At 39.6% G+C, this 17200-nt stretch overlaps 1 protein-coding gene across 2 annotated transcripts in view; it reads left to right on the top strand.

Annotated features, from left to right (window-relative positions):
- Window positions 1-17200, top strand: part of ston2 (stonin 2) — an 88817-nt gene that overhangs the window by 58932 nt on the left and 12685 nt on the right. The window contains exons 1-2 of one of the 2 annotated variants that reach the window (XM_055640198.1): window positions 5128-5403; window positions 16182-17200. The exon at window positions 16182-17200 is cut by the window's right edge and continues 1297 nt beyond it. In XM_055640198.1, the coding sequence (XP_055496173.1) occupies window positions 16220-17200 (981 nt within the window). In that variant the 5' untranslated portion in view covers window positions 5128-5403; window positions 16182-16219. Of the gene's footprint in view, window positions 1-5127; window positions 5404-16181 lie in introns of those variants that run through there. The other variant, XM_055640196.1, reaches the window with a different exon arrangement.

The raw sequence follows: 17200 nt of genomic DNA, 5'->3' as shown, positions 1-17200 counted from the left end.
ATGTTGCCTGGGTTTCAACAACTAAGTTACAGAGATAGGTTGAATAAGTTAGGTCTTTATTCTCTGGAGCACAGAAGGTTAAGGGGGGACCTGATAGAGGTCTTTAAAATGATGAGAGGGATAGACAGAGTTGATGTGGACAAGCTTTTCACTTTGAGAATAGGGAAGATTCAAACAAGAGGACATGACTTCAGAATTAAGGGACAGAAGTTTAGGGGTAATATGAGGGGGAACTTTACTCAGAGAGTGGTAGCGGTGTGGAATGAGCTTCCAGTGGAAGTGGTGGAGGCAGGTTCATTGGTATCATTTAAAAATAAATTGGATAGGCATATGGATGAGAAGGGAATGGAGGGTTATGGCATGAGTGCAGGCAGGTGGGACTAAGGGGAAAAAACATTTGTTCGGCACGGACTTGTAGGGCCGAGATGGCCTGTTTCCGTGCTGTAATTGTTATATGGTTATATGGTTAAAACAACGAGATTGGGGACATTTCTATTCAACCTGTCAAAGGAATTTGGGGGGGGGGATAGAAATAGCGAGGTAAACAAACATAATAGTTGAGTGGAAAATTACAATAGTGCTACCTTCCCAATATTTAACTGAAGGAAATAATGGGTTATTGGGACTGTATGTTGTGACACAGCCTGACACCTTGCATGTCATTTTAATATTACACTTATCCCAACCCCCTGGATATTCCAGATTAATAAATTAAGGTTTTGGCAACTAATTACAAATCAGGCTAATTACAAATCAATAAGCCAACTCCGAAATATGAAGCGCTGAGCATTGGGATCCAGACATCACGGACAACTGGCCTCAGTTCCCCGCTTACATCTGGCAGTGCTCTCTGTCTGAACCAGGAGCCACGGAGCGTTTTTGAAAGTGGGGAGGCTGAGCGATCACTGATCATTGGCCTAGGGGGTACCTGGCGAGGTAGTGGAGCAACCGAATGGGAGGAGGGTGTGGGAGGGGGGTGTTGGTGGGTATGGGCAAGTTGCGCCGAAGGGCCTGTTTTCACACTGTATCACTCTATGGTTACATTATACCTCCACCGTGCATGAATGGTTCAAAATCAAGTGGTCGAGTTTTATTGCCATATACTCAAGCATAGAACACATAGGTGCAGGAATGGGCTATTCGATATGATCATGGCTGTTCATCTAAAATCAGTACCTCTTCCCTGTTTTTTCCCCATATCCCTTGATTTTGCTAGCCCCAAGAGCTAAATATTACTCTCTCTTGAAAACATCCAGTGAATTGGCCTCCACTGCCTTCTGTGGTAGAGAATTCCACATATTCCCAACTTTCTGGGTGAGGAAAGTTTGTCCACATCTCAGTCTTAAATGGCCTACCCCTTATTCTTAAACTGTGACCCCTGGTTCTGAACTTCCCAACATCGGGAACATTTTTCCTGCAGTTATAGTTAGTGAAAATCTAGCAGGCAAGCTGGATGCTTTCTCCAACCACCCCCATTTGAAGGCCACTATCTTCCACCGTTTCTACCCAGTACTTGGTACTTACTTCCAGCAGCCTTTGGTTGTCCTCCAGGATGCACCGAGCCACAGCCTGGTCCATGCTGGTCGCATGGACAAATTCGGAACAGACTCTCATGGCAGCGGCGCAACGCCTCCGACGGCCTCTTGTACTGAGGCTGCTCCTTGGCTAGAGCTGCAGCGAGCGACTCGCCAGCCCAGCAAACACTCGCCAGCCCGGCAAACACTCGCCAGCCCAGGCTCCCCGTCCTCATCTGCCCCCGCTGCTGCTTCCATCCCTCCCTCAGCCCCGGCTCTCCAACACCCGCGGCTCATGCAGTTAATATGCGTTTTAAAATATTCGTTGAACAGAATTTCTCACGACAGAGCGTGAGAAATTTGTGATCAGCATGAGAGCATGAGAATTTGGGCAAATACGTGATTCTCACACTCAATGCGTGAGAGTTGGCAGCCCTGAGAATATGTAAACATAATACAAAACAGGAGATAAAAGTTCAGTGTGTCTATATACCATAGCCTGATGGCTGTGGGGAAGAAGCTGTTCCTGAACCTGGATGTTCCAGATTTCAATCTCCTGTACCTTCTTCCCGATGGCAACGGAGAGATGAGTGTGTGGCCAGGATGGTGTGGGTCTTTGATGATTTTAGCTGCCTTTTTGATGGTCAGAGGTCAAAGCCGATGATGGACTGGGCAGTGGTCACAACTTTCTGCATTTCTTTTTCCACCATGATGCAGCCAGTCAGTATGCACTCACCTGTGCACCTGTAGAAGTTCGTGAGAGTCCTCCTTGACATAGCGACTCTCCATAATGCTCTCTACTCTCACAAAATGCTGGAGTAACTCAGTTGGTCAGGCAGCATCTCTGGATAGAAGGAATGGGTGATGTTTCGGGTCGAGACCCTTCTGAAGTCTGAAGATTTCAGTGCATTCCGCACATTTTTTTCTAATATGTATTGATGTATATTAGCTTTATTACATCCAGTCTCTTTTATATTTACAACACATCCAGTTACGGTGTAATCCTTTCATTACTGGATCATTGCTAAATTTGCATATCTGTTCATGATGATATGGGATGTGATACCAAATGTGGCCCATGGTGAGAGAGGCATGTGTGAAAGGCAATATCAATAATGTTGCGACCCTGAATAGCTAACTCTGTTTCCTATACTTTTGAATTTCAGATTTCCAGCAGTCCTGCAATTTTTTTATTTTTTTTCAAGGATCAAAATTAATTAGCAGTAAGTGGAAAAAAATGATTAAAATCCAGGTAGAATTTGCAAACATTAAACAATCTATGCAGTTCAGTAAATAATATATGTGCATTGGAATTGATTGATGTAAATACACACAAAAAAATGTTTTTGAAGTGTGGATATCTTTAAAATGTAGACACAGTAATTGCAAATATAGGGATTTTATATAGAACACAAAATACTGTAGTTTCTAAGTGGGTCAGGCGGCATCTCTGGAGAACATGGATAGGTGACATTTCAGGTCGGGATCAGTCTGACGAAGGGTCCCTACCCAAAACATTGTGTATCGATGTCCTCCAGATATCGTACCTGACCTGCTGAGTTACTCCAGCACTTTGTGTTCTCAAAGATATGCATGCTTTTCCTGTAGTCCGGATTTGCGATATTTTGGTCTGTAGTTGCATTGTGCCATATTATCTGGAAGAAAATGAAATGATCTATCTGTTTGTGAAGGTTGGATTCAACAGCTGGAGTGAGTGCAAGCTTTTCCTCATTGAATAAGTTGATCTTTTCTAACATATGTCTGATCATTTAAAGCATTATGTAGTAAATTTTGGTTCAATTCTTAACTTTCATTGTGCAGCAAGGAGATAATTGTTAGTTGGGAGAAGGTAACAACAAAGCAAACAGATAAAATGTAGTCAGTCAGTAAGACTGGTCGGAGAACTGGGAATGGGGAGGGATGGAGAGAGCGGGAAAGCAGAGGTTACTTGAAGTTAGAGAAGTTAATGTTCATACCACTGGAGTGTGAGCTGCCCAAGTGAAACATAAGGTGCTGTTCTTTCAATTTGCGCTGGGCCTCACTCTGACAATGGAGGAGTCCCAGGACAGAAAGGTCAGTGTGGGAATGGTAGCAGGAGTTGGTGTTTACCAAATGGGGGATCAGGTAGACAGTAGACAATAGCTGCAGGAGTAGGCCATCCGGCCCTTCGAGCCAGCACCACCAGTCAATGTGATCATGGCTGATCATCCCAATCAGTACCCCCTTTCCTGCCTTCTCCCCATATCCCCTCGGTAAGTTTAGGTGGACTGTGTGGAGTGCTGTGCTCCCTTTCCATTCATTGTAGCTCAATTTCCCATGTTCCTTTCTGCATACTGGAAAAATCTAACATTAAATAAAAATTAACAAGAAGAACATTGGATTGTTGTCCCTGGAGCATCAGAGACTGAGGGGAGACCTGGTAAAAGCATACAATTATGAGAGGCACAGAAAGGGTAGACAGTCCAAACTTTTTTTCCCCAGCATGGAAATGTCAAAGACTAGAGTGCATAACTTTAAGGTGAGAGGGGCAAAATTTAAAGGAGTTGCTCGGGGCACGTTTTTTACACAGAAGGTGGTGGATGCCCGTTTCATGCTTTGAACAGAATGTCGGTGGATAGTTCAATAGTCCTTTATTGTCACTTGTACCCTTAGGTACAGTGAAATTTTATTTTACCATACAATCATACCAAAAAAAGCAACACGATGAGTGCCACTCCATTGGTCTTTCTAATGTACTTGATTGTGTTTCCGTGGTCCCCACCACTCGCTGGAGTGCTGGTTCCCACACTCCACTCACTGATGTCCCAGGCTCTTTTTCAACTGACCTGGCTTTCACTCACTCTAGCGGTTTTCCACACCCCATTTAAATTCACCTGGTTCCACTGAAAATTTTATTATCTAAATTTGTAATATCTAAATGGATCAAAATGTCTCTTGATTTTAATGCATTTAAGGATCTGCAAATGTGCTAATCAGGTATTGTCAAATTTGCAAAAAATGCTGGATTATTGGAATTTAAAAAAAAATTTCCGTCTTATTTTTTAATGCCATATGCCCACTGAGAGCTTCTTGAAAATTTGACCTTTTCTTTGTGATTTATCCCACTGAACTTCTGTGGCACCATGAATGGGCTAAAGCTCTCGGGGCCCTTTCTTCTCCAGCTCAGCTCACAGCTCTGTTGCAACACATTGTCAATTCTCAGTGTTTGCAGTCATTCCAGGCTTCTGCTGTGGATAGCTGTAGACTAATTACATTGTAGGTCTTTCCTTTGTCAGGCTGCTCGCTTTCACTCCTACAAAGATTCTTTACTCCCACATCTTGTTTTGCTGAAAGCAATTTATAAAAATGTTATCAGAATCTGTTTTCTCTGTTCCTCTTTACACCGTGTTACCATTGCATAATGTGATTTGGAACAGTTGATTAAATAATTGTTCAATCAATTGTCTGGTTTGGGATTCTTATTTGTAACTCTTGAGTTGAAAAAAAGTTATATTTGTTCCTGCACTGCCAGTAGTATGCAGCAACTACACCAACAGTTTCTAATTTAAAGTCCTAATGGTTCTAGAAACTTAATGCAGGAATGAAGAAGTGTTACTAAACTAGTCTGAGGAGTGTTTGGAGAGACTGAATCCTGCAAAAATTAAACTCGCTTTTACCTTGAAAATCTTATCTATCTTCTGTGTGGGCGTGTCTTGTGTTGTCTTCAAATCCATGACCTTAGCAGTTAAATGCTAGCCTGTCCCTGGCGGACAGGCAGCCGCAAGTCCTTCTCATGCATGCAGTGTGCATAATTCATCACATGACAAGAGAAGTGATAGTGCCGGAGAAGGATCTGCTGGGAACCAAACTACAAACTTGCAGAAACAGACCTGAACAGTGTAAATCCCGAGTAAGTATTTTAGCAACTTTGCTCAAGTAACCTTCTAACCCAAGAGTTTGTTCTCTGAAAACAGATTTGCTGATAATCCAGAGAACATTAGACTTTCGGGTTTGAGTGAATTTGTAACTCTATAGGCAATTAATTTTAAGCTTAGATTCAGCACAAGAAATTAGGTGTTCTTTTGCATTTACATTGGTAGTCAGAGTTAAGTTTAAGAGCTAATTTTTTCGTACTTTGTACTAGACAATGTGCTGTGCCCTGAGTTGTGATTTTTAAAGCTGTTTCTTGTCTTTTTTAATGAATAGTAGTAGAAGTAAACAGCTTGCATGGTGTGAGTGCAGCGTAGCACAGGGGCAAATGTTTCAATTGTCTCATGGGTTTGTGCTTTGTAAAAGATTTATTTGCCACCTCCTTACAGATTGCTTTGGTTTGGATACAAGTTGTTTTGTGTTTTGTGGAATAGACAAATAATTGTTTGTGAGCATTGCAGGAATTTTAATGATATCAGTACTTTTATGAATCAGAGACTTGTGTATTCATGGGGTTGATGCATTAGCCAGCTGGACATTTTAAAAAGACTGGAGAGGCTGCAGCTTAATCTGAAAGAATAGAGTTGCTGGTCTGCATCGCTACTGATGCTTAGCAACAGATTCAGCTTCATTTTTCTTTCTTGGTTTGTTTGAAACAGCTGAAAACCTTGTACATAAATGTTTTACAATGCAGCCATATCAGTCTCCAAAAGTAAATGTTTTTATCATCCGAGTTCCCGATTTCTTTTGGGTATCACATCGGTTGTATTTTATGATAAATTATTTGATAACATTTAGAAAGGAACACTGATAATTGTACTTTTTTTAAAATCCCCTTTTGACACCGTCATTTGTACTTTTTACAGAACTTTCATTTCAAAGAGCACCGCATTTCATCAATTGTTTTCAACGTTCTCTACGTTGGTGTGTTTTAGGATTTATTACACGGTGATTAATCTAAAGGCGCTATAGCAGGGAAAGGGGAAACAAGGGAAAAATATAGGTTCTTCATTGAAAATGTTGCCACAATGTTGATGCAAGGCTAACCAAGTAGGAGGATATTTGATTAATTTTATTTGCATTTTGAATCTTGATGCTTAGGAGGCAGCTTAAATGGATGACCTGAGATTTGGTATTTGATGCTAGAAAATAGACATAGTTGCCCGCAAGTAGGTGGTAAGGTAGGTGCATGCTTGCCTTCATCAGCCGGGCATTGAATATAAGTGTTGAGACATATCACAGTTATACAAGATATTGGTTTGGCCACACTTGGAGTGTTGTGGGTAGTTGTTGTCACCCCCACTATAAAAGGGATATAATTAAATTAGATATGGTGTAAAAAAGATTCACAAGACTATTGCTGGATTGGAGGGCTTGAGTTATCAGGAGAGAATAGATGGGCTGGATTATTTCCCCTTTAGAGCAGGAGGTTGCAAGGTGACATGACAGAGATATATAAAATTATGGGATGGGGTAGATAACCAGTGTCTTGTTTCCTATGGTAGGGATGTCTAAAACTAGACAGCATAGGTCTAAGATGGGAGGTGTTTTAAAGGTTAAAGGAGATCTGAGTGGGAAATGTTTCACACCAAGGGCAGTTATTATCTAGAATGAGCTGCCAGAGGAGGTGGTGATGTATGTAGGAATAGTAACAAATTTAAGCAGCATCTGGACAGATATTTGAATGAACAACATATAGAGGAATATGGAATTAATACAGACTAATGGGATTAGTATAGTGTGCATGATGGTCTGGGTGGATGCAGTGGCCACAGAACCTATTTCTACGATACATAGCTCTACGATGGACCTACTGGTTTGGAACTGTATCTGCCAGTAATTCTGCGATTCATTTTGTGATTCATTTTAGTTAAGGTTGTCAGTTTTAAAAATGGAACTGAGATTGTTTCTCAATTTCCTGTACTCGGCAAGTCTGACTGCTGTAGTATGCAAGCTTGTCTAGTATTATGCAGACATGCAGTTTGAAAGGTTGGATTTTGGGCTTCAAGGCAGAAATATGATGTAATGGCTGCTCTTATTTCATTTGCCTATTAGCCTGCACTGCTGTTGGGAATGCTTTATTAAATAGATTTTTTTCACATAGTTGCATCTAAAAGCATTGAAATAGCTTGCATTAATGCATGATGCCAAAGTTAAGTTAAGAGCCATCTCATGTTCCAGTAATCCTAGTTCAGCAAATTCTGCGAAAAAATTGTTGCCATTGAATGGAAGGAAGACTTGCAAGAAGATAAGTGGTTAAGAGGGTCTCTCAGCCCTTGTATGCTGTGTAAATTTATGACAAAACTGTAATTAATACTTGCTCTTTTCATCCCACCTCTTTATAATTAAAAATCGGTTGTCCTGCATGATCCAAGTCTTGACTTCTGGCTTTTATCTCTTAACTTTAATCTGCAAACTTTCTCACAAAAAATTATGAAAAGTGTAAATTAGCATAAACAAAAGCCCTGAGCTCACAGCACGACATGCTTATACAAGTTAGATATGCAGGTGGTGAAAATATGCTTTTGCTTCATCTACCACAAGCTTCCTTTTGAAATGAGATACTTTTTTTACCTTTTATTAATCATCCTGAAAAACCTATTTCTTTTGATTCTGCTGGTTCTCAAAAGTAGGTGAACTGAAACATCCACAAGTATTTACTGATTACTTGATGTCTCTTTTGATGCCATGAGCTCAAATGGCTGAGAATAGCAGAGATGAAAAGAAATATGTAGCAACAAGGAACTGGAGACGTTGGTTTACAAAAAAGACACAAAGTGCTGGAGTAGTTTCAGCAGGTCAGGCAGCATCTCTGGAGAACATGGATAAGTGACGTTTCAGGTCTGGACCCTTCTTCATAATTATTGTGGGGGGGGCTGACAGCTCGGAAAGGGGGGGGGGGGGGGGTTAATAGGCGAATGGTTCGACAAAGACCAGAGATGAAAAGACAGAATGTATGAAACAAAAAGATTGTACAGTTAGTTGTAAATTGTGAAGCATGGGGAAGAAATATAGGTAGAAGGTAATGGGATTGGGGGTGGAGGAAGAAGGGAGGGGGGGGGCTTGTTGTTACATAAAATTAGAGAATTAAATGTTCATACCTTCTGGTTGTGTGCTACCCAAGCGGAATATGAGGTGCTGTTCCTCCACTTTGCGTGGCGCCTCACTCTGGCAGTGGTGGTTGCCCAGAACAGAGAGGTCAATATAGGAATGGGAAAATAAATGGTTACAACTAGGAGATCCAGTATGCCTTGGTGGACGGCATGCAAGTGTTCAGTGAAATGGTTGCCGAGTCTATACTTGGTCTCGCCGTTGTACAGGAGGACACATCAGGAACATTGGATGCAGTAGATGACGTCAGAGGAGGTGTACATGAACTTCTGTCTCACCTGGAAGTACTGCTGTGGTCTCTCGGTGGTTGTGAGGGAGGAGGTACTTTTCCTGCGGTTGCAGGGGAAATTACCTGGGGAGGGAGTGGTTTGGGTGGGAAGGGATGAGTGAACCAAGGATTTGCAGCTGGAGTGGTCTCTGCAGCAGGTGGAAAGGGGTGGGGATGAGAATATGTGACGTGGTAGGATTACTTTGAAGGTGACGGAAATATCGAAGGATGATGTGTTGAATGTGGAGGTTCGTGGAATGAAAGGCGAGGACGGGAACCCTATCCTTGTTCCGTCTGGGGGGGGGGAGGGGGAATGAGAGCAGAACTATGGGACACAGAGGAGACGAGATGAGGGATCCATCGATGGCAACAAGGGGACAATCACGTTTACTAAAGAAAGAGGACATCTGAGATATCCCAGAATGGAAAGCCTTATCTTGAGAGCAGATTCCGGGGAGAGAGAAATCAAGTAAGGGGAGAGAAGTGTCAAAGATAATCCAGATGCATTTGAGGGCCGGATTGAAGTTAATGAACTCAACAAGTTTTGCACGGGTGAAGGAGGCAGCCCTGATGCAATCATTGATGTCGGGGAGATAGAGTTGGGTGATGGTGCCAGTGAATGTTTAGAACAAGGACTGTTCAATGTAAGCAACAAGCATAGCTGAGGTCCATGTGAGTACCGATGGCTACATTTTTCACTTGAAGAAAGTGAGAGGAGTCAAAAGAGTTGTTGAGGCTGAGGACAAGTTCCGTTGGATAGAGGGGTATGTTATTAGAGAGAAATTAATTGTGTACTCGGTTCAAATGTACTATTGGAAAACTGATAAGATAATCGTAAAATAATGGTATGTACATAAATGACAGCAAAGAGAGTGCAGATTAAATCTGTTCAGTTCAAGTTCAGTTCAGATTGCACATTTTATCATTCTTAAAGCTCACGCATGTCAATTCATTTCAAATTAAACTGCCTTTAGTCTTAAAGGAGAAAATGTGTGATTAAAATAGATACAAATCCTGCTGTTAAGTTAGATGTGGCTGTCTTGTGAGTTTGAGCGGCACTAAATACAACCTGCTGTTGCTCCGAAGATTAGCCCACAGCAGGGAGCTCACACTGTTGGCTTTGCAATTAGGTCAAGAAGCCAAATTTGTTTGTTTTCCTTCCAAAATAAACATACAAAAAGGCCAGGTATGTCTGCCAATAAAAGAGGGAAAAACCTTCAGCAACAAGCTTGCTGTTGCTATGTCGGGCTCAAATGTTAGTAAATAAAGGTACGTAGTAATGAAAAGTAAGCATTATTTGCTACTGAAACAATTTGTATGATGCATACATCTAGCTTCTTCCTGTAGACGTTCAAAATCTAATGCATGGAAGCCTTGAAATTGTCACTAATGTTATGTCAAAGAACAGTGAATTTGTCTAAAAAAGACACTAAGTGCTAGAGTAACTCAGCAAGTTAGGTACCATCTCTGGAGAACATGGATACGTGACATTTCGGGTCAGGATCGTTCTTCAGACTGTCTTTTGTAAATCAACATCTGCATTTCCCTGTGTCTCTGGTAAATTAGTCGTGTATCATGTGAAATTTGGACAATACTTTACTTAAGTGCATTGATTAAAAGTATGTAAAATAAGTTGTGGCCTTAATTTCAGAAAGCAGCAAAATAATTAACTTTGTAGATTCAAAAATAAAGCAATTATAATAGTAGACATAAAATTGCCTGTAAATTAATTACAGAAAAAAATTGTCAATATTGATAAAATAGTAAATATTCCACTCTCAATGGTGCCGTGGTACATTGTTGCAGCAGAGCAGGGAGATTTATGTTCTACCTGCAAAGGTGATCAAGGTCAGTTACACTGAGATTTGGAATCAAAAATCAAAACTGGAAAAAGTGTTTTAGTTCCAATATGTTTTTTTTAAGATCATCGCGTTAACTTAAGATTTTTAATGTAAGCATCAAATGATCTCAACACAATGAAAAAAGCCTATTCTGTTTAACAAATAGGTTTAGTTGGTGTAAAGATTTTACATCTCTTAATATGCTTTCTCTAATTTTAAGCATAGATATTAAACCGTGCATGTTTACATTTCTTAAAACTTGGAGTTGTTTCTCATACAAAGTATAATGTCATCTGCCACAATTGAAAATGTTACTTTTTTTTAAATTTTACATTTAAAATAGTTTACAATTCCATGTGTAATTTTAAGGAGATAATCTATTCTAATGCAATATTTTCTTTAGAAATGTTGCTGTTATAAATGTATTTTTGTAGAAGTGGCTACTCTTGTGGCCTTGTAAAGTAGCTTATGGCATTGAAGAAAATTCTAATAAGAGAGGAAGGAAGGTTGTATCAATTTTTTTTGGAGGGCACTGTTCAACAGCAAAAATATCTGGCCAATGGCCAAAGAGGAAAATACAATGCGAGCTCTGTTGAAACTAAATCATTGTCGACTATGTACTGTATTTAACAATTGCTACAACGCACTTCCTTGATGACCTAGTGGATAAATACATGGAAAGATACTGACCCATGTGGACCAGGAAAGGGTTCTAGTTCAGATGCCAGGATTGTATTTTTCAAAAAATAAGTAACTTTCCAATAATTTTTTTTAATTCAGAATGTCAAGAATTTTTCATTAACCTGCATTAATGATTAAAGACAGATAGCCCCCGGGTAATGAACGGGTTCTGTTTTTACAAATGTTTATAAGTTGGAACATGCACAGAAAAATCTCTATCTGGCAACCATATGTTAACAGTATTATAATGAATGACAGCAAAAACACACAAGACTGCTACTGAAGAATAACTACTAAATATAGCCAAAGAGAAGAAACAAGTTCTGCTGCTTATGGGAATAAACATATTCACATATGTCAGACCTTTGAATTTAATAATATTATGGGAGCTACCAGTGTCCATTAGATGAATATTCAAGGTAGGCATAGTATTCAAAACTGGATGGACTGCATGAACGGAACATATTGTTCAACGGATCAGTTAAATCCCTTGAAATAGATGTGAATTTTTAATTTATGAAGTCTTTGTCATGATTGAATTGTGCAAAAGAGCTTTATTAATTTGCAACATTACTTTCAATGGAAGGCAATGACTGAGTGACTTAATAAAAGGTAAGTAACCTAATAGTGTATGGCTTTTACAATGGAGAACAAACTGATTACATGTTCCTGCTGCAGTCATTACCAAGGTTTTACCAAGAGACACACTTTTATTTATACATGGGGAAATTGAAAATAGAGGTGTGTGAGCAATAAAAGTAAAATCCAACCTAACTACAGTTCTGGTCATAATCGTACAGCATGGAAACAGGCCCTTCAGCACACTTGACCATGGCGACTAAGGTGCCCCATCTACACTAGTCCCACCTGCCTGTATTTGGCCCATATCCCTCTAAACTGTTCCTATCCTGCACCTGTCCAAATATATTTTAAATGTTGTTACGGTACCTGCCTCAACTACCTCTTCTGGCAGCTCGATCCATAGACCCACCACCCTATGTGAAAAAAGTTGCCCCTCTTTTCCTTCTCACCTTAAACCTCTGGTTCATGATTCCTGTACTCTGCATAAAAGACTCTGTGCACTTTTTATACACCTCTATAAGATCACCCCTCAGCCTCCTGTGCTCCTAGGGATAAAGTCCTAATCTGCCCTACTCTATAGCTCTAGCCCTCAAGTCCTGGCAAAGTCCTTGTAAATCTTCTCTGAACTTTTTCCAGTTTAACATTATCCTTCCTGTACAAGGATGATCAGAACTGAACACACCACACCAAATGCAACACCGCCAACGTATTGAACAACAATAACATATCATCCCAGTTTCTATAGATTTTGCCAATTAATATTTGGATTGCTTGATGAAGACATTTTGATTTATGTTGCAATGGAATTAAAGACTGTTGGAACTGTAGCAGGAATGTTTGTGGTGGTCTAAAATATTTATGTGCACAATGTTACTAGGTTTAGTTTCAGTGCAATTTTTATTTTAGTATAGTATTAGCATGTTAATTTACGGTGATGGCAATTGTTTTCCTCATTTCCTCAGTTCACTTTGTGCAATTTTCACATAGATTGTAATTATTAAATAAAAAATACATTTTAATTAGTAGTAATCATTTTCAAGTTGCTGAACACAAAATGTATGTTTGGGAGTGCAGAGTCAGGAAATGCAATTGTAATTATTTCAATTTGGCAAGTGTATTCAATTGCTGTAAAACTAGGTTGTGATCATTGTCAAGTCAGAAGTTAAAAGAATGCTGGAAGAGTATGATATTTTGTTTTGCTTATTTCAATTGTCGTTTATAAACCTGCCATACTTTTTTAAACCTTTAGAATTGTTCTAACATTGTACATGAAACATTTAGCTTATCAGTAGCTGCCTTTGTCACAGCGGGCTAAATTTTCAAATAAATAGTAGAAAAAAGTTTTAAAGGCTGGCAAGTGACTATTTCATTTTCAATCTATATCAGATTATTATAGAACAGTACACTACAGGGACACGCCCTTTGCCAACATGGTGCCAAACAAGATGTTAGGACAAGGGTGGGGAACCTTTTCATGTTGGAATGCCGCATTAAGTTAGCTGTAATCTAATAAGGCCGCATCCAAGAAACTTCAATTAGATATACTTCAAAATGTACATTATTTTGTTAAAATAGCCCTCATGACTTACTAATGTTTTAATTGTGGCCGTCAGTCGGGGAGGATTATTTAGTTGAATCTTCTTTTACTCTTTGGTATTTTAAATAAGCTCATTTTAAAATTAAAATTAAAATAATAAAAGACGAACAAAAACATATTAATAAAAGGTAGACCTGAAGCAGGGTTTCGACCCGAAACGTCGCCTATTTCCTTCGTTCCATAGATGCTGTCTCACCTGCTGAATTTCTCCAACATTTTTGTCTACCTTCGATTTTCCAGCATCTGCAGTTCCTTCTTAAATAAAAATAAAAGGATTTGTTCTACAAAATTTGGATTCATTCAAAAGGCCATACTTAATGGCCTAGAAGGACGCATGCGGCCATAAGGCTGCAGGTTCCCCACCCCTGTGCTAGGACAAACTATTATCTGCCTGCACACAATCCTATCCTTCCATTTCCTGTGCATCCATGAGTTATCTTGCTGTTATAGCTTACAGTGTACAATTGGTCATCCCATTTGCTACATTACAATGGTATCTGATTTTAAACCAATTGATGTTAATTGTATTCAGTTAATATGCAATTAACTGAAAATATTAGTTTTCTCTCTTTATCTGCATGTACACCAGGGAAGAAGTGCACAAGGTTATTCGCGAGGCTCTTTTTATAGAATTATAAGACTTGTAATGATTTAGCTTCAATATTCTTATCTTTCACTTAGCAATATATTTTTAACACTTGGGACAGAAGAAACCAAAGTGTTGGAGGAACTCTGCAGAGGACAGATCGTTTGTCATCCAGCTTTCTCCCCTCTAATCCAGTCTGAAGAAAAGTCCTGACCCAAGTCATTGTCCCTCCCTTTCTCATGACAGATGCTGCCTGACCTGCTGAGTTCCTCAAGCACTTTGTGGTTTGCTTAAGATTTTAGCATCTGCAGTCTCTTTTTGGGCAATCTTGATCTTGTGAAAGGTATACAATGGTCATTCTTTAATGGAGTGTAGTATTTCAACTCATTGGTTACGTAGTTACAGGTACTGTTTATACACTGGTTATGCAGTTTGGTTGGGAGAAAATATTCTTAAAATGCACTATGAAATATTGTAGAAATCAAAGAACCGGTTTTCAAATTGTAGAGAAATTAATCTTCCAACAAGTTATTATTTGAAACCGTTCCAATAAATGCCAACATAACTCTAAGGATCAGTATCTGATTTCCATCGGCGTGATACAGGCCTTGAAACTCAATACCGAATGCAACAATTGCAGATAATTAGCCTTTCCGGTTTATGGCAGAATTAACTAGTTCTGATGTAAGTGCATGCAGCAGCAGTTAGAAACAAGGAACTGCCAATGCTGCCAAATAAATGCTGGAGGAACTTAGTAGGTCAGGCAGTATCTCTGGGAAACATGGGTAGGTGATGTTTTAGGTCGAGACCCTTCTTCGGACTGGGATTGGGGGGGGGGGGGGGGGGGGGGGGGGGGGGGGGGGGGGGGGAAGAAAGCTGGAGGAGATGGGGCAGGACAATGCCTGGCTGGTTGGAGTGGGATAAAGGTAATGGTTGCAACCCTTTGTCCTGCACCTCTCTTTTAACATTCTTCCTCCCTCAACAATCAGTCTGAAGGATACTGAACCAAAACATCATACTGTCTGCCCCGCTGATTTACTCCAGCAATTTGTGTCTAACAGAGTCACGTTAACTCAGTTTTTTTTTCTCTCTCCACAGACTCTGAGACCCATTGAGCATTTCCAGCATTTTTTTTTAAACAGATTTCCAATAACTATTCTGCTCTGTTAACAGTTCCAGCTTTGGGTTCCACTCCACTTCCAGACAAGTTTAAACCCTTCCGAATAGCTCTAGAAAATCTTCCCACCAGGATATTGGTCTTCCTCTACTTGTCCCTCGTGTACAGTACAGTTCACCTCTGCCTGGAAGGAAATCCCAATGGTCCAATAACCTGAAACCCTCCCCCTTGCACCAGCTCCTCAACGATGCACTCCTCTGCCTGATCACTTATTTATATCCTCATGACGCATAACACCGGGAATAATCCAGAGGTGACAACCCTTAAGGTTATGCTTTTTAGCCTTCTGCCAAATTCCCAATATTTACTCTGACAGACCTCATCTCTTTTTCTACCTCTATTGTTGGCACCATTGTGTATTTAACAAGCTTCTATTTTGGCATTTTCACTTGCATGGTATCCAATGTTTACACATATTCCTGATGGAGATAATGTGAATTCATTGGGATTTCAATGATTTGTCCAAATGCAATGCTAAAATATTATTTAGTAGCATCTTGGGCACTGATGGAAAGGATGTAAAAACTATCCTGATTGTGGCTAGCATATTTTTTGTTTTGCCTGAATGCTGCCAACCTTCCCTACTCACAAATTACATTGCATTTTTAAAATAATAAATCATTGCCATGAATTTTCTTGGAACAGAATGAGGGTTCTCCTCATTTACTCTGTTAATTTGACAGTTCAATAAAGGATTCTGTCTGTCATCCAATGAATTTACTACATGTAGAACCTTGCATGAAAATTCCAGCAACATGTACAACATTGGAGACTTTTAAACCTTGCTTACCAGTTTAATGATAATTACTACGTTGCTTAACATCTTTTAATTCAAACATGCTTGGTCCATTTATCGCTATTTTTTTATTCGTACATTTTATGTTTAATGTTTCTTTTCAACTTTTTTCTCCTCAGATATTGGCTCATTTTATCATGATCACAATGCGACTAGCATGGAATCAATGAGCAGGAACTCAGACAAGGTGCAACTGAATGAATCCGGAATGTCAACGGCACGCTTTTCGACCTGGGTCAAATTTGATGATGACCCTGAAGCAACCCAAACATCTCTTTCAAAACTGGGAATTCCTCATAGTTACACCGATCAAGAAAAGGTCAAGGTATCCCTTGAGCCTGAAAGTGATATAGAAACAACATCAACAAATAAGTTGTTGGATTTTTTAGCTGAAGACAATAATGATGTGTTTTCACAAATTAGACCGGCTATAAACCCGTATTCACCAACACATACTACTAACCCTTTTTTGGATGAAGCTCTGCGTGATGTTCAACCATCACCAATCAACCCATTTCAAGCGTTCTTTGAAAAAAATCAAAGTTCTCACACAATGAATTCATTGCCAAATGACTCTCAGATCTGTGAACAGCTAAATGAACCTGACTCTACATTTAACGATGCACGCATCAATCGGCAAAGAGATTCTATGTCATTCAGCGGAAGTCAAGCTGACAAAAAGATTTCAGCTGTGTTCAGTAATTCATCAGATTTGTTTTCTCCATTTACTGCCAAGAATATCAATGATCAAGATGATTCTGTTTTCATAAATTCACCAAGTGCAGTTGGCTCATTTTCTGATGTAAAAATCAGTAATCATAGGGATTCCATTATATTCGCCAATGGCAAAGATCTGATTCCCTTATTACCAGATGTTAAAGGCAATAGTCAAAAAAATTCTGCTGTTTCAGAGAATTCTCCAGATACAGTCTTTCAATTTCAAGCTGCGGATGTGGATAATGAAAGGGACTCTATTTTCATACATTTATCAGATCCAGTTTCCCCATTTTCGGACGTGAAAATCAGCAGTCAAACGGATTCTATCATGACGTTTGGCCATCCTCCAGACTGCTCATTTCCGAATTCTCACGTCAATGGTCAAAGAAATTCCGTTATGTTCAATAATTCTTTAAATCCC

Source organism: Leucoraja erinacea, chromosome 9 (genome assembly GCF_028641065.1).
Source record: "Leucoraja erinacea ecotype New England chromosome 9, Leri_hhj_1, whole genome shotgun sequence".
Lineage (NCBI taxonomy): Eukaryota > Metazoa > Chordata > Chondrichthyes > Rajiformes > Rajidae > Leucoraja > Leucoraja erinaceus.
The sequence above is the reverse complement of the archived record's forward strand: the minus strand, read 5'-3'. Positions and strand labels throughout refer to the sequence as shown.